This window comes from Melospiza georgiana, chromosome 1 (genome assembly GCF_028018845.1).
Source record: "Melospiza georgiana isolate bMelGeo1 chromosome 1, bMelGeo1.pri, whole genome shotgun sequence".
Lineage (NCBI taxonomy): Eukaryota > Metazoa > Chordata > Aves > Passeriformes > Passerellidae > Melospiza > Melospiza georgiana.
This window is the reverse complement of record NC_080430.1, coordinates 6,807,332-6,825,430: the sequence shown is the minus strand read 5'-3', so window position 1 is coordinate 6,825,430 and position 18,099 is coordinate 6,807,332. Positions and strand designations below refer to the sequence as shown.

The window sequence follows — 18,099 nt, the reverse complement described above, 5'->3', positions numbered from 1 at the left end:
CCCAGCTGAACCCAGTTAGAACTCACTGGGGAACATTGTCAGTGCCAGGCTGGTTTATGGGGCTTGGTTACTCTGTTCTAAACAAATTGTAAAATCTGAGCTGCCACCGCCTTCATTTACACATGCTAGGCACAGATGTGATTATAGCATTTGGTATTTCAAAAGCCTTTTAAGACTAAAGCAATTTGTATCACATTCCTTCTGGATGTGGGAAATAAAAACTCCAATCCAGTATTTTGTACAGGGCATCCCCTTCCTCACTGGTTTGTTTGGGGCTTGCAGCAGTTTGCTTGGAATAAATGGTGGAAATTACAGCTCCTGCCCAGCTGCTCTGGTCACCCCGAGGTTTTTGAGGTGTTTGAGGTGAGACCAGAGCTGTGTCCTCAGACACCCTCAGGGACTGCCACCCTGCAGCCTTGGCAGCACACAGGCGGCACCTTCAGATCCACAAGGGATCCAGGCTGGGATCCTGACCTCAGCCCCAATGATCCCAGTGCTCTCAGCTGTGCCAAACCCACCACATCAGTTACCACACTCTAGCAAAAAACAAGTAGCAGTTTAATTTACAGTTTAAACACCAGATTAAACCTGGTTTTGTTTTTTTTTTCTTTTTCCTGGTAACTTGTCCTTTTTCCACTTTACAACCCAGGCTAAATTAAAGCAAAAATAAGCAGGAAGTGTTCTAAATTAATTTTACACAGATTGCAAGGGAATAAACATATTTATGACATACATTTGGGAAAAACTGTAAGTTGTTCTTTGATAGCTCATCAGGACAAGAGTTGTTAACTACTTCAGTTGTGCAGAACTGTAATTGTAGTAGGGAGCAGTAGCAAATGGTGGGAAAATTACCATTCCTAGTTTACTCTTGCTTTCAAAATGGCTTTGCCTTGATTTGCATTTAGATGGGAATTCCTTCTGTTGCTCTTCAATCCATTAGGTTTTACAAGGTAAGTGGCCTTTTTTTTTTTTTTTTTTTTTTCTGAAGTGCTGGGAAGGGCACTCAGTTTTACTGCTGAGCTGTGCAGGTCCACCCCAGCATATCCATATTAAAGCCATCAGGAAAGAGAAAGGGCAGCCTTGAATTTACCTGGAAAAGCCTATTTTTAAATAAAGCACAGGTAACATTTTTGTGGCAGTGCCTGAGTGAGTCTGCTCCACACAGACTTGTGATTTGCAGCACAATTTCTTTTTATTCCTACACAGTCACCAAAAACTAATACGTAATCTTTATCACATACTATACATTACTCAGACAACATTTGTTTCAGAATATTTCTATTTCAGAATTAAGGCTACTTGTTTGAAGGGAGGGGGAAAAGAAAGTTTACATTTGTATAGATGTTTGTAAACTGGATTTTGTACATAACATGCATACATAGAATTCTCACTGAATTACCATACTAAGACAGTATATATTTTTCTAAAGATTGGACAAAAATAGAAACTAAAAAAAAAAAAAACAAGCCTGGAAGGAAGGAACGTTAAAAATTCATTTCCCCCCACCAACACAATCAACTATATGGAAATAATAATAAACAAATGGGGGGTTTTAAATCCATTGCTAAAAACCTCCCGTGATGGAGATTTTAGAGATTTTTTTAGCAAAACGTGCTGGTGCTTCACTTCTGTTACACTCAGAAACTTCTCCCAAAGTCCAACCTAAGAATTCTTTAAAGGCTAAGTAGATAACTTCTCATCCCACAACCAGTGGACCCAGAAGAGTTAATCACTTTTCTTCTTGCAAAAACACACCATGTCTGGAGACTGTTGAGGTATTTTCCTTCAGTCTTCTTTTTATGGTGTTGTGGGGTTTTGGGGTTCTTTTAGGGGTGAGTTGTTTGTTTCTTTGGGTTTTTTGTTGTTTTGGTTTTGGGTTTTTTTTTGTTTTAGTTTGGTTTATTTGGGGAAGGGGAGAGTTTATTTGTTGTTTCTGTGGGGTTTTTATTTGAGTTTTTTTCCCCTTTGTAGATGAGGAAAGTGGGAAGTTTTCAAGTTCTTCCTTACAGGTCATGTTTTCTGAACGTGTAGATCATTGCTGTTACTTTTTTTTAGACTCTTTTAGTTCATTCTTGAGTTTTATCCCTAAAACTGAATGCAGTATCCCAGCTGGCATCTAACCAGGGAATGTGTAGCACAGATGCTCCATGTCTTACCTATAACACATTTGTAAATAGTGTGATTTTTTTTTTCTTATTTTCCAAGAAACTGACATTGTAGTCTCACATTCAGCTTCACTCCCAAGTTTTTGCTTGCCTGACTGCTGGAAGTCCATCCTTTCCCACTTTATTTTTGCATTTGCTAATTGTATACCACACTCTACTTACCCATATCAAAGTGCATCCTGTTTTTCAAAGCACTGCAGCAATTCTCAAGATTATTTCAAGTTCTAGGGCTGTCCCTAAAACAGCAGCTTCTTTTACCATTGAGTCACTTTGAGTCATTTGAAAATGTGGTCAGGTTATTCATTATTTCTTCCTTGAGTCATCAGTGGAAACACAGAGTGATGACAGACAGAACACAGACCTCTGTGGAACCTCTCTTAAACCCTTCCAGTGAGATAAAGAAATCTTAGTGCCTTCTTGAGAATATTCTGGTGACCTTTAGCAGTTGTTTCACCCAGACAATCTGGGTGAATCATTAGAGAGGCTGAGAATGCTTTGGCTTTGGTTGCACACCTTGACTGTTGTTGCTGATCCTTCTTTCCTGTATCTGCTTAAAATGTCTCTTACACATCTCAGAAATCAAACTTACACCAAAGAGTGCAAGGCAAGATGGCAGGAAAGTATATAAAAAAATATTTTCTGCTGATGTTAATTGTTTTTCAAATCCCTGAACCATCCCTGTGACTTAAATATTTTGCATGTTCTTACAAAAAGGATGGGATTCCTTCAGTAGGACACAGGACTGAAAGGACTCCCAGATTATCAGAAAAAAGAATTGTAGATTATCAGATAAGCTTTAATGTATTCATTCTGAGTGCATCTATAATTTACAGGACTGATTTTACTTCCACAGAGTATTAGTCACTCCTCACTCCCTTTACCCTAGGAAGCAAAAGAAAACAGCCAGAGACAAAGCAAGCAGTTACCTATTAGAATTTACATTCCAGCCTTCCCAGAAATCCTAAAATCTCTTTTGTTTACATCTACTTTTTGTGACTTTTGCCGTTGAATTTTTTCTTTCTGTCTACACAGACTGATGCCACTGCTGTACTAAGGTCATGTTGCAGGTCCATATTTTTGGCATAAATAATATTCCTGTAAAAATGTGGCAAAGAAAAAATGTACTCAGGCAGTTTTGGGTTTGTGCATATTTCTCTTCTAAACTTTTCTCTCTAGCTTTATGTCACCTGGCAATATCTATGGTACAAGTGAGTACTGTTCTGTCACAGTGGTTTCTCAAACAGTTAAATTGGGTTACCTGACACACACTGAGAGCAAACTTTTGAAGCATAATTTGGATAAATCCCTTGGTTATAGTTCAGGGAAACCTTCTGTGGCAGTAGAACAAACAAATAGTCACAAAAAACAGGCAGGAAAAGTCACAAAATTTAATATCACCCTATTGGAAACTACAGCTCCTTTTCAATAAATTTTTTTTTTAGCCAGTAATCCTGCTGTAAAATGACAGAAGGAGTTTTTAGAGAGACAATACTGCTAAAAATACCTTTTAATTTGTCTAATCCTGTCCACAATGAACAGGAGGGTGTTTTGACCATGATTTAGGCTGACTTAAGAGTGGGCTGTTCCCAGGTGTGGTCCCACTGTCCCTCCTGCCCTGAACAACTCCTGTGCCAGTGCTGATACAACTAAACAGTGACTTGGATCAGGAGCTGATCTGGATAAAGCCCAATCTTTTCTTTTAGTCCCTTTGGTTTTCAGCTGCATCAGTTTCCTGTTCTGACTCACTGTGTTGCCCACAAGCCAAGAGGAGCCAGAATGCAGAGCGAGGAGCAAAGGGAACGCCATGATCAGCAGCTCCTTCCAAAATTGGTTTGAACAAATCCCGAGGCTGCAGGCACATTGAAGGATGGGGTTTCAGCCTTTAGTTCTCCATTTCCTTTGGGTTTCTTTTTTGAGCAGTGTGGATGGTACATGTTTCCTTTACAAATCTCTGTTGTATATTAAATTACTGCCTTTTTATTATCCTGAGTTTCTCATCGTACTCTTGGTCTGGATGTAGGTTCTGCCACTGTAAAACCCTGATCTTGCAGTGAGCCCTGGGGTTTGTAGCATGAAATAAGCTTAACTGCCTTCTAATAAACATCTCGTGTTGTGTGGCACTGAAATTCAATGCACACTTTTCAAGTTTCAGTGTCACTTCCAGCTACAAAAACCTTGGAGTTGTGTTTCCTCATGGCTGGTGCTTACTAGATAATTATGGGGAGTAAATTGAAACTAAAAGAAACAAAATCATGGCAGTTATTTCCAATCAGATATGTCATCTCCTTCTCTGCCTTTGATTAAGAAAAGATGTTATAAACTCTTATCAGTACCAAGGTACACGATAAGGAAGATAAATAATTTAGAGCTTTTAAAGCTAGCTCCCAGAAGTAATTAAAAGCTTCCAAAGCATTTTGATTAGTAGGCTGAAAATATTATAAATTAATATGAACTGCTTTGCTATCTTGTGTGACTGGTCAGTTAGAACATTTACTGAAATCCTAGAAGCATCTTAAAAATACATCTGTGAATGAAATATTTTAGAATTTTCTTTTCAAGGGATCTTTACAGTAAAGAAGAACTGGCTATTGTTCACTTCCTCCTATACCCTTAAAAGTGTCCTTAGAAAGAGGTAGCTTGGGAAAAGAAAAAAGCTGTCACCAGCAGTTTGTTTCCTTGCTTGAAGCATCGCTGGACTTGAGAAATTACGAGATGGTTTTCTGTTTTCCCATAAATTTTGTCTCTCTCCCCTATCATAGTTTTATTCTCATTATCTTTAATCTTTCCCTGTTCTATGCACATTGCTGTGCTGTGCTGGGTCTATCCAACCTCCCCTCCTTGAAGGGCTTGCTGAACTTTTGAAGCCTGAGCTTCCCCTTGGGACCAGCAGGTTTAAAATATTCCCTGACGACTCCTGTGACTCCTTTGGAGCTCCATCCATGTGTGTCAGCTGCCATTGCCACAGCAATAATCTCTTTATCCCCTTCTCCAGCATCCGTGTCCGAACCGCTCCTGCTGGGCTTCCTAAGCAGCCAGCGGGGACCGGCGCATTTCAGATTTCAGCTAAAGCTTTACCACACCTCACCGCCAAAATAAATGTAAATGACGAATCTATTTCGAATATTTCCTCATTTCCTCGCTTCTGCTGTAGCCTGGCTCGGGGTTGTGATGCAGTAAATCCTATTCCCTGTAAACCGCAGCGTCCCGCGGTGCGAGCCCGTCCTTGAGCCGCTGCTCCGCGCCGCTCACCGGGAGACGCCGGCATTCGGGCTGATCCCGAATTGTGACTTAACCTGGGATTGTTTGACATGGAAACCAGCGCGCCCGTGCCCACAGGGGTACCCGGGATGGAGCGGGTACCCCGGCATGGAGGACAGAGCGAGAATCCCGAAATAGGGAACACCCCGGGATAGCGGGTACCCCGGGATGGCGGATACCGGGAATAGAGGGGGAATCCCGACATAGAAGACATCCCGAGACAGAGCGGGTATCCCGACAGAGGACATCCCGGGATAAAGCGGGCATCTCGGGAAGGAGGGCACTGCGGAATGGCGGTACTCAGGACAGAGCGGGTATCCCGGGATAAAGGGCACCCCGGGGCCGGGATAGCGGCACGGCGCACTGCGGGAGCTCCCGTCACACACAGGGGAAACCCCCTCGACACCCTGACACCCCCCGGAGCGCAGTGGAACCGTCCGCTTCCCCGCCGCTGCCTCGCAGGTGAACGCGCGGGAGCGTACCAAGCCCCACTGGCAGGGGGAGCGAAGGGTTTCCCCCAATCCACCTTCAGTCGCACCGCTCTAATCCAGGGCAGCCCGGAGAACAACCGAGGCTGCGGAACGGGTGCGAGAGGCGGCTGCCCCAGCAGAGCTCTCAGGGCACTAACCTCCCCCTCCTCCCCCTCCCTTTTCCGCGCGGAAGTGGTAGCTCCCTCCCCCTCCCGCCGCTGACCAACGGGCTCGACTGCAGCAAAACGGAACGTACCAACCGCTTCGCCGGGGGGAGGGGGGAGCGGCGAGGCGTGGCGGGAAGCGCCGTCCTGTGAACGGGCGCCCGGGGAGCCGCTCCCGCCGAGCGGGGAAGAGGCGGCGCCCGCAGGAGGCACGGCCGGGGAGCCGGAGCGAGCCCGGGGGGAGCCCGGCGGTTCACGGGCTGGGGGAGGGCGAGCCTCGGTTCCTCCTCCCGGTTCCTCCCCCCGCGGTGTGTGCGAGCGGCAGCGTGTGCGGAGGCCGAGGGGCAGCTGCCGCCGTCCCGCCTTCCCTCCCCTCCGCCCGCTCCGTGCCGCCACTCCCGAGCCGATGCCGCCGCGGGGCCGGTGAGTCCGCGCCTGGATGCTTATCTCCTTCTCCTCTCTTCCCTCCCGCAGGCGGCGGCAGCGGCTCCGGCTCCCTTGCAGCTCCCGGCCGCCTCCGAAGGGATGCTGGAGAAACTAGAGCTCGAAGATGAAGGTAAAAATCCGCGGCGGCAGCGGGGGCCGGGGGCGGGCCGGGGACACCCACGCGGCCGGCGGGCTCCGGGCGGGGGCGCGGGCGCGGGGGATCCCCGGCGGGGAGCGCGGGATGCGCCGTGCCCGGGCCGTGTCCTTGCGGGGCGGGTCGTGCCGTGCCGTGCCTCGCCGGCCGCGGAGCCAGCCCGGTGCCGCTGCTGCGGAGCTTTTGTGCCGGTGCCGATCCCGCTGCGGAGCTTTTGTGCCGGTGCCGATCCCGCTGCGGCGCCCTTGTGCCGGTGCCGCCGCCGGGCCGTGCCCGATCCGCCGCTGCCGCCGGCCGGGTCCCGGTCTGAGGGAGCGCAGCCTGCGCGGCACCCCCTCCTCCTCCCCGTAAAAAACCCGTTCTCCTCGAATACGTCTGCGATACCAAATATAGACTTTGAGAGCAGCGATGGGAAGCTCTTTCAAGTGAAGCTTCCCCTCCTTATGGCAGCGCATACATCTGCTCAAAGCAGCTGTACGCTGAATTTTCCTTATGTGGCTGCGCTCTGTGGTTGTTCTTTGCCGTGCTCTGAAGGGCTGCAGTTCCCACTGAGTGTGCTCTGCTTGCACAGGGCAACTCCTGGCAAGTTTTTCCCTCTCTCAGGCACTGAACCGTGCTGTGGCAAAGCATGGATGGATTTTTTTTTTTCCTCCAACTTGCACCAAGCAGCCACTTCACCTCTGAAAGATCCGTGCTGAGTGTCTCGAGCTTTCATTTTCAGAAAGGATTAGCTTAGTGGATGCAAATGTGGACGCATGGCTTAATCTCTATGCTCAGCGTTGAAAAGTGGCTAAGACTTCATGGGATGTGTTTTTCTGTAGTTGGTAACTCCTATTGTAAAATGTAGGACAAATATTTAAGGAAAACTTTGAAAATAGCAGGCTGAGTCATTCTGGGAGAAGATATATCTAAGATGGTATGCTAATAAGGCAGCTTCTTGGTTACTAGCGTGCTGCCTGCAGTTGTGGGACTGGTCTGGAAAAGTAACACCTTTTATTTTATTCTTTCTGTGTGTGAGAAAAGGAAGCTCTTAACAATTGCATTCTTTGAGCTGCCTTTTTTTTTTTTTTTTGAGTCCAGAGTTTGAATTGCAATGAAATGCTTGTGCCTTTGTGCATCTTGAACATGCTGAAGTATGAGTGTTTGGTGCAGGGGATCTGTTGCTGACTTGTAGGATTTTTTTTTTCCCTCACACTGTTTAACTGTTTTTAGTTAGACATTCATGTTGTGCTTATAGAGAGCTAGAAAGCTACCAATTTACCTGTTTATTTTTACATAAACCTTGCTGCTGTGAGATACGGGTTCCTCAAACCTGCTGAATCATTTATAGTTAAGCCATTTAAAAATCTGTTTTAAATATCTTACAAATTTAGGTATATGAATAGGATCTCTAGGTTAAAAAAAATCTGAAACTACAAACTTTCAGTTTTGAAACACCTTTGCACTTTTAAAAGTGGAATGTGGAGTTATGGGGAGACACTTGATAAGGGTGAAGATATGTGTGTCTTCTAAAACCCTGCAATAAAAAAATTCAAATTCTTTAGAAACTTTAGTATTTTAACCATTTTTTAATGTTTTTCAGGCTTCTGTTATGCTTTGTCTCCTAATTTGTTTGGCTCTAAGGTTCAGGATTTGTGGATGCTCAGGCTGGGAGGGTGAGAGGAGTTCAGGGGCCTGTCAGAAGATCAGGGCTAATAGCAAGTTTAAAGTGGGGTGTGGGTTTTGAAAGGAAGCAGTCACCTTATTGTCCTCTCAGACTACACGAGAACCTGGCTTTAGGCCTAATTTTAAAGCAAGCATAAAGGGGGTAGAGTGCTGTGTTCAGAACCTGGGGTGTGAGTGAAAGTGAGTGTGTGAGAGTCAGACCCAAGGCTGCTGCCCACAGTGCTCCTGTGTGAGAGGCCCCAGGGAAAGAGAATCACAGAAAGCTGAGCTGCAGCTGGAAATGCAGCAGCTTAGTGGCAGTACCTGTTTTATGACCTAAATTTTTGCACTGGTTGCTGTTGTTGTATTTGTGCTAATAGGGGGTGTGGGAGAGTAAAAGACATCTGAAATGTTCACTTTGTTGTTGGGTAGCAGGTGGTGAGTGCTCAGAAATTGAGAAACACCTCTGAAGTCTTGATAAGGTTTCATTGAGTGGCTGTAGCCAAACTGTAACTGATGATCTTTTGTCAAACTTGAAGTTTCTCTGCTGAGGCTTAAAATTGTGGGTTGAATGAGAAATTTGAAACTTGTTTTAGAGCTGCTTTCCTGACTGCCTCTACTTTGGAGTACTTGCTCTTGTGAGCTTTCCAGTTCTGCATCCATCAACAGTTGCTAACTATCTTGTGTATCAAATTATGCAGCAGTTCTGTTCAAACAGGGAGCTTAATGAAAAGAGCTGAAAAATGAGGCTCAATGTGTGTGCTGAATGCCATCCAGTATGTGCAGTGGATCTGTTAGTCCCTCTCCTCAAAGGTTACACAAACGAGAATGTGAAAGCACAGAAGGCATTCATTTAATTTGGATTCTAATTAGGAGGGTGAATTGAAAAAAAATGATGCTAGAAAGATTTATGATTTATGTAGTACTGTAATGGAATATGCAGGGTCTGGCCTGATGGTGTGACTTCTAAATAAAACAGTGGTGTCAAGTGAAGAGCAATTTTAATTTTCATTATGTAAAAAGAATGTATATGAGCTATTTTGTGCCTAATTAGCATGGACAGTGTTAGATAGGGTGCTATTGTTGCAGAGACAAGTGCTGGTCATGTCTTTAGCCAAAAACATCTTCATTTATCTGGCTGAACTCTCTAAGATCAGTGTAACTTCCTACTGGAGGGTCACTGGTTCTGTCTGGAACTGGCTTCATAATGTTGCTTTGGTGAAGTGTAAATGTAAATGTCAGTGAGGTGATGTTAAACAGCACCAGGGCTCCACAGCTGGAACAGCTGTATGCTCACTGTGTGCACAGAGGAGAAGGACTGCACAGGCCAGGGGTATTTATTTTATTTAGGGCTCCCTTCCTCCAAGCAGCAGTCAGAGCAGGAGAGGAAAAACTCGCGTGTAAGAAATCCAGAGTCTCTTTTCAACTGAAGAATGCTCAGCTGAAAAATAAACAGAAAATTTTGAGTAGTGACCCCATCCTGCTCAGTATTCCTTTGGATGGGAATGACCTACCTACATTTCCTTAAAAATGTGAGAGCTGTTGGGTGTGCAGTTTTTCATTGTAGCCTGAAATGCAGTACTGAGAGGCCTCTCATGAATTATCAAAAACTGGTTATCTTCACACACATTATGGATTCTCTTTTTCAGCTCTAGTCTGTGTGCAATAATATTTCTGTAGCAAGATCATTTCTACTTCTGATCAGTGTCAGGAGTGGTTCTGGGTTTTCTTTTATGGATGATATGATGAGCTTGTAAAAGGACATGGAGAAATTATTCTGAAGATCTAATATAAGAAAGGACTTTAGTTAATGATTTACACTTCCAAGCTTTATTTTGTTAAGCTGGAATTCCATAAATGGTTGTGTTCTAACATCTACCTGTGCTCTGAGAGGAGAAACTGGGTTAGGGTGGCAAATAGATGCCTGTCAGGTGTATGGATTCAGTGGGTATGGTTTTAGAATGTTATTTTACAAACCAGTTTTGTTGCAATGCTGTCTCTCATCCATGTTACTCTCTTCTTCTGCTCACCTTGAGTAATGCAGTAGTAGCTGCTGAAAGCAGAATTAACTACTTCTCTGTAGCATCTGCAAACCCCTTTTGGAGGTGTTTTCTGCAGAGCTCATTTAACTGCAGGGTTGTGCTGTGTCTGTGCTCAGTTCCTGGTGTGGAGAGAGGGAATTCTGCAGAGTTGTGCAGCAGTTGCAGCATCAGCGTCATGGGACTGATGTGCTCCCTCTTGGGCTCTCTCCTTCTCTGGGCTGTTGCACAAAGCAGCTTTCAGACACTGGATAAACAGTTTGCTCTAGAGAGGAATCTCTCCTAGCAGTGCTCTGGCCTTCATCTCACTCTCTTCTGTTACCTGTCCCTTGCTGGCTGTCTCCTGAAATAACTCCCACCAGTAATTGCATCCTCACTGCTCTTGTGTCTGGGGTCATTCCTTCCCTGCTCTGCAGGTTTCCTTACTGTGCCTTATTAAAAATCATTTCTTGACCTCTTCCTGCCTGCCAGCCTCCCACTGTCAAGTGAATATCTGAATCAAGGCATGAAAACAGATGTCACTCTGGGGCTAAAATAATTAAAAGAGCTTGTAATAAAATGCATGTTAATAGGCAGGTTGGGTTTTGTTTCCTTGTTAAGGCTGAAGGATCAAGTGCTTGGGTTAGGAGGTGGTAAAGTTAAGCCATTGTTTTGCAACTGTAATTAATTTCTAATAAACATTCATTATGTGATTGTTTAAGCTGATGTTCTCTGGCACATAGAAACTGAATTTTGCCCTCAAGATGTGCTTTGAGATACCAAGGGACATGGTGACAGTGATAAGGGGATGTTTTGTATTAAATTTTACATAGTTTAGAATCCTGAGTGAACACAGTAAAAAGTTGTTAAGCAGAGATGCTAATTGTTATTAATGGATTTCATACAGTCTTTCCTGTGATGTACTTTACAAAGCTGTTAAAGAACAACATATCAGGAGTATGTGGATGTTCAGCTTTATTAGTTTATACAAGAAATCATGATTGAGTGCTGCACTGTCCTAGGCACCCTTGTCCTTTGCCTTCCAGTTGGTTGTATAGAAACACCATATATGATTTTTTTGCCCCAGGAAACTTCCATTCTCATATTTAAAAATGAAAATGAAGTATAAAGTGATACATAACTAAAAGTACAAAGCTTCCTTAAGCAGTGCAAGAGAAGATGTTGGAAGTTTTGCTGTCCTCAGGGAGGGCTGCTCCTGTGATCCACACATGAGTCTTTATCTTGGGCAAGTATTGCAGGGCGTTCATGCCAGCCCAGTGCCCACTGTGTCCCCACAGTCCTGTTTACCTTCTCCTACAGAGGATACAAGTGTCTTATTCTTAACATGGTATTTAGCCTTACAGTGAGCAAAGCCCTACTCTGGCTTGACTAGGAAATAACCCATTTAGCAGCTAAAGTTTGCAGTCTTTCTCAGGAAGCAAAAATTTTTAAGCTTTACCCATCTGGGAAGTGATGTTTGAATATAGCAAAAAATACACAGGGCATGCTTCAGAACTCTGCTTTGGGTCTAGAGGGATGCAGGAGCTTCTTGATGAGAAAGCTTTCATAAAATTTTAATGTGGTGAAAACATGTATTTTCCCTAACTTGTTTATGGAAACAAGTGGCTGGGACTTCCTAGCAAATGCTGCTTACCATGGCAGCAATTCCAGGTAATTGCTTTGGCAAAGCTGCAGGGAGGAAGTGTTGGGGCCCATTGTGTCCTGCCCAGCTGTGCACCTGCATGGTTTGCAGACATTTATCTCCCAGGTGAAAGCCACTCTTGGCCAGCAGCTGTCCCTGAGAAACATTGGGACAATGAGGTTTACTCTTACACCTGAGTGACATTGCATGTGTGTGAGTGTCTGATGGACAAGGGCTGATTTAATCACCTTTACCAGCCACTCCTGCTGCTGCTGCCACTTGTGTGTGCTCCAGAGGGACAAACATCAGCTCTGAAGAGCTTCCCTGCAGAGCCTCCCTTGTCCTGAAGCTGCCTGGTTTGGTGGTGGGGCTGCTAAACAACTGCTTCATAGGAGGTTGAAGACTTTGGCCAATATCATCTCAATTTCCTGCTTTAGAGTTACTGAGTTCAGTGTCTTGTGCTTGAGCAAGGATAGACCTGGAAGATGTGACAGTGTCAGTGTGGCCTTGTAGGTGACTCCAAAATGCTGTTTGTTACTTATCTGTGACTCATGGAGAAGGGTGATTACAGAGTCCTTCCCTTAAGAAACTTTCTGGGGGATGGTCTCCAATGTTCCATCCAACTGACTCCTTTAATGCCCTGCACATTCATAGGCAGGACAGTGCAGATGGAACAGGATCATTGTCCTGGTGGTTTGACACTTTCTGCTGTTAAATTTGGCTGATCAAGTCAGTGCTCTTGGAAAACCTCCTGCCTTGGGGCATGGCTGAGTTCTGCATGCAGGTGACTTGGTTTGAGCTGAAGTGATGCCAGTGGTGACAGGAATGACAGCAGAATGTTTGCATCAGTTGGCTCAATCTAACTGTTGCTAAACAATCTTAAATATTTCTGCTTATTAATCATCTGCAGCAGATGTGGGTGTTCTGTAGGACAGGGCTTTCAGTGAAGGGCACTGTGGTTTTGATAACTTGGGGGTGCATGGTCACAGTGTTTGGAGCCTCACTCATGACACTGACACCAGTTCTGCTGTTTGTGTAGCAGCTTGGTCTTTGGGTAGCAGTGACCTGTCTGCAGGTACTTTGTTGGTTTGAATATTTTTAGTTTCCAGAATGTACAGCTCTATTAGCATTGCATGGGTTTGGGGAAGTAGTTGAGTTTGAAACATGAAGAAATGCACTTCAAGTGTAAGTGCAGGAGTTCATGGTATTGTTTTTCAGAGCAGTTCTTGTATCTTGAAACAAAATATTCCTCTCCATGCTGAGACTGTTTGCCTTGGGTGCCTGCTGTGGTGGGCTTTACTGTAGCTCCTCTATGAGTACAGGAGACTGACAAATGGAAAATCTGACAGTTCAGGGGAAAATCCTTCTGTGGAAGGGTTGCACTAATGGCTGGGACTAACATAAAGCCAAAGCAGTTTAATACAAGCCTGACTATGTTAGAGCAAAGTCGAATTTGTCTTTTAGGCATCCAGCTTGGCACCTAGATGGAACTTTGTGAAGCTTAAATTACCTTGTCCTTCTAAGAGTGGGCCACATCTAAAAGGTTTTTGAGTACGTTGTGAATATCTTTAAGGCAGCTTCTGAATACTGTTTGAATACAACTAATTTGGTTTTAGGTTCTTTCCTCCTCTACTCAATTTTTTTATGGATTTCACTTTTTCAGTGAACCAGTTGGGTGATTTTACCAATTTTGACTGTGGCAGAGGTTAATGGTACTCCTACATTTTGTCTAAAAGCAATTTTCCTGTGCTATAGACCACTGGTTTTACTTGTGATGTGATTTTCTTTTGGTCTTTTTTAGGGTGTTTTTTAAGTTGTGTTGTGGGGTTTTTTTGTTTGGTTTGGTTTTTTTACAATGTTATTATATTATTTTCCTTTTCTCTTTGTATTGTGACAGAGTATTTAGTTATGACACTGGGCATTTTAAGAAATAGAATGAAAAAGGGGTTTTTTTCCTACCAGTCCCTCACACTGCCATTCTTTTCTGCTGTTTATTTTGAATTTCTACTGATGTAAAGACAGAGAGAAAAAAAGAGATGTCTGAGCTGCTGGAGAAGAGAACAAACTGAGATGAGCATAGAAAAAGGCCATTTTTGAGGAAGCCATAAGGCTTTACTCATTTAAGTCAGTAAAAGGAAAACCAAGAAGTGATGTGATAACACTGCATGCATGAAAATATCCTAGAAGGGATGGGAAGGGGATAATTAAATGAAATTAAATGAAGAGAAAAATTAAATTGAGAACATTGGCACAACAATAAATGGATATAAACTCTTCCTATAAGAGCTTTAAAACAGTATTCTGACTTCCAGCACAGGTACTGTGGATGGGTTGTGGCATAGATTCAGTGCTTTGGCTCAGTTCAGGGTGGAGGGTGATCACTCACAGCCAGGGATGGTGTGGCTGCCTTGGATAGAAGTCTCTGAAAGCCAGAGTGCAGAAGGTGAGTGCTCTGCTCTACACAAGCAGTTCCATGGGTCTCTCCTGCCACAGCCTTGCTTGAACTTCTCTAGTATAATTCTGAGTCAGTTCCTGGGAAAAAATCAGGCAAAAAGAACCCCTCAAAAACTCCAGTGCTGCTCTGTGTAGACATGAGGTCTATATAGACCTGATGTACATCAAGCTTTGGGAAGAGCTGCAGTTTATCTGTGGTTTAATAGAAAAAAAATCAGTAATTCCTGTAAAATGGGTTCCAGAAAACTGTTTCTGAATACATTGAATGTGTGTTGGATGTCACCTGCTTGAGTTCCAGAGCTCTTGGTTCTTTCTCTGTGTAGCTTCAAGCTACACCTGCTGTAGGTAAATCTCCTAAGTGGTATATTGGAACAGAACACTCAATAGCCTAATAAAGTGTGCATACAGACTCATAAATTTTTATAAGAAATGCCAATAATAGCTGTTTAGAAGGTGTTGGCATGCATAGGGAGGGAAGGAGAAGAAATCTGCAAGGGCAAATTAGAGAGAAATGAAAATGTAAATACCTAATTATTAAAAGCTTCAACTTTAGATGTTGTAAGTAATTAGGATTTGAGACCAGCAATTTATTAGACTTCACAAAACTATTTCTCCAGCAAGCACAGTCCAAAGTCCTTATGGCTGAAGTCTTAAAAGAAGTATTTCTCCTTAAAGCATTGACCCTTTGGGTTTAGTCTTCAGTGGAAGATTGCCCCCAGATTAAATATTTGCCCTGTTCACTGGGGATATGGCTGCAGCTTGTGAAGATGCTGTGTGCTCATTTTGAAAGTGCTTGTTGTGTGATTTAATGTTTTGGTTAAGCTGCATGTTTAGGTTTGATCTTAAACTAATTCCTAGAAGACTTAAATGACTGTTTCTTTTCTAAAAGTTTGTGCAAACTGTGTATCTAGTAGGACTTGGGCTTGTTTTAAAGATACAGCAAAAATTCAAATTGTTGACTAATCTTGCAGCCGAGATACAGGCTGGCTTATTCTCTCATTAATCACATACCTTAAAGTTCCCTTGAGTCCAGCTCTGCCCAGAGTGGTTGCTGATATTAATATTCAGAAGTTTAATGCCATTTTTAGTTTCTTGCCTTTCGTGTCTCACAATCTCGAAGAGCAGGCCCACATTCCAGACAGGCGACATCTTAATTTAGATCTTTGTTTGGGATGCTTAGGGGAAAATGGTAGTGCCTGTTGTCAAGGGAAAATCTTGAACATGGTTTAGAAAATTCTTCAGGTCAGCTTATTCTTTGTTGTGGTGAAAATCCTAGAAGCATTAAGGTTGCAGGCTGAAGTTGCTACCTTTATTCACAAAACCACAGTGATGCTTTTCTCAAAGCACAGACCTTCGACCAACAGTTGATTTAAGAGATACAGAGCTGTTTCAAAATTATTTTCAAAAGGATTCAGTTGGGTTTATGGTGCTGTTTACCAGTTAGGTCCTAAACAAGGCAGCTCTTGCTTGTACACAAATAAAAGAAGTTTCTCTGCCTGCCTGGACAAGGAACTTCAGAGTTACTATGATTAGCTCAGGAATGTAGAGTTTCTTAAGCTGCCCATCACTTTTTTTGTCTGTCTCAAATCTCACAATAATAGTTTGCTTATCCACACTGCCAGTAGAGAGCTGCAGTAAAACAGAAGTGTTAACTTAGCCCAGTTACCAGGACTTAACCAACACCAGTAACGAGAAACAAAATTCAGGGCAGGGTTTTGAAGTGTGCTGTGAATGTAAGACTGCAAAACAATCCAAATCTCTCACTGTTTCAAACAATTGTTTGTATCACTTTTCTCTTCCAAGTCTTAGGTAGTGCTGGAATTTGAGGACATGTAGGTATCTAAACCTCAAAACCAGCAAAGTGGATCTTTTGAAGTATTGTCAAAAACTAATAATAGTTTTGTTCTGAGCAGGATGTGGAGACACTTGTCTCATTCCCTGTTTGGGACCTTTAAGGAAGGAGCTTGTGCAGTGTCCTTTGGTTGCTTTGTTCAGTCTGACCAGCTTGTGGAATGCATTAATGGCTCTCCAGCACCTGTGGTGGTTTTTTTGTTTGCCTATTGTTTTGTTTAAGCAAACTGCCTTTTCTTCTTTACTTCTGTAGCAAATTAAGTTAATAACAAGTTACTTCTCTCTCAGCAGTGGTGGTGTTTAGTTACTCCATAATTTGCACTCTTCCAATTGAGTGTTTCTTGCAGATTTTGGTATTTCCTTAAAAATTGTTCTATCTCAAATCTACTTCTAAATTCAGTTTGAAGATACTGTGAAGTCTTAAGTTTTGCAACCATTTCAAGCTCTTACTACAAGCTCTTTAAAGTGTGGTCTGTTCCTGTTTTGAAGATCACTAAAGAGAATGTTGAATAAAATCAAGTCTTGATCCCCTGATACTCTGTTGTAATGGGAAGTATCAAACTACTGATGAAAACACTTCCAGGGTGAGTTGTAGAAATGTCAGGTCCTGCAGTGTGAGCTTGCATTGCCATTCTGCACTCCCTGATTTGCATGAGGTGAGCCTTGCAAATGTTCCAGCTTGGGGAAGGGTTTGAACTGGAGTCCATGGCTTGTTAGAAACATACAGTTGTCATCCAGTCTTGCAAACCCACTGAACTGAAAGCATATCTAGTTTTGCTGCAGCTGGGATTGCTTGTTAGGCAGCTGCCATGAGGTGATTCTACTCTGTCTTCTCCTCATGCAGTGATATCCATGCTTGCTTTAAAATTAGTGTCTCTAGCATGCTGTGATTTTTTTAAGATATTATTTTTATTTTGTGTCTTCCTTCTTTTTCATCCAGTTGATCATTTTATTCTGGGTAAAAATTAGTCTGAACTGTTCTGTGAAGATACTGTGAAGTTTTAAGTTTTGCAACCATTTCAAGCTCTTACTGCAAGCTCTTTAAAGTGTGGTCTGTTCATGTTTTGAAGATCACTAAAGAGAATGTTGAATAAAATCAAGTCTCGATCCCCTGATACTCTGTTGTAATAGGAAGTATCAAACTACTGATGAAAACACTTCCAGGGTGAGTTGTAGAAATGTCAGGTCCTGCAGTGTGAGCTTGCATTGCCATTCTGCACTCCCTGATTTGCATGAGGTGAGCCTTGGAAATGTTCCAGCTTGGGGAAGGGTTTGAACTGGAGTCCATGGCTTGTTGAAAACATACAGTTGTCATCCAGTCTTGCAAACCCAATAAAAAATATTATATTTCTAGTTTTGCTGCAGCTGGGATTGCTTGTTAGGCAGCTGCCATGAGGTGACTCTACTCTGTCTTCTCCTCATGCAGTGATATCCATGCTTGCTTTAAAATTAGAGTCTCTGGCATGCTGTGATTTTTATTTTTTTTTACTATTATTTCTATTTTGTGTCTTCCTTCTTTTTCATCCAGTTGATCATTTTATTCTGGGTAAAAATTAGTTAGTGTGAACTGTTCCTGATACAGTTGTGTTGACTTTTTTCTTTGCTTTTGTTGAGCTGCCTTTGTTGGTGCTTACAAATGCACTGGTTTTAGTAACTTGCTTCAATACTCCTAAGAATTCTGACTGGGTTTGAATTTGTTTGGCTTTCCTGCAGACTGGTAGTATAGCTTCTCCTTCATGAAGTTGCAGTTGAGGAATGGTTGTTTTTAGCTGGGCTGACTCCTGTTTACACACATAATAACCTGCTGTCTCTGCATGAAGCAACTCCTTGTGACAAGGGGAGAAAACATCTCA

The 18,099-nt window shown here is 43.2% G+C and overlaps 1 protein-coding gene across 5 annotated transcripts in view; it reads left to right on the top strand.

Moving 5' to 3' along the window:
- The window catches only part of PRKAG2 (protein kinase AMP-activated non-catalytic subunit gamma 2), a 224,327-nt gene that overhangs the window by 169,713 nt on the left and 36,515 nt on the right, over positions 1–18,099 (top strand). For 4 of the 5 annotated variants that reach the window (XM_058038158.1, XM_058038167.1, XM_058038176.1 and 1 more), the window contains one exon: positions 6,532–6,613. In XM_058038158.1, the coding sequence (XP_057894141.1) occupies positions 6,532–6,613 (82 nt within the window). Of the gene's footprint in view, positions 1–6,186; positions 6,267–6,531; positions 6,614–18,099 lie in introns of those variants that run through there. The other variant, XM_058038196.1, reaches the window with a different exon arrangement.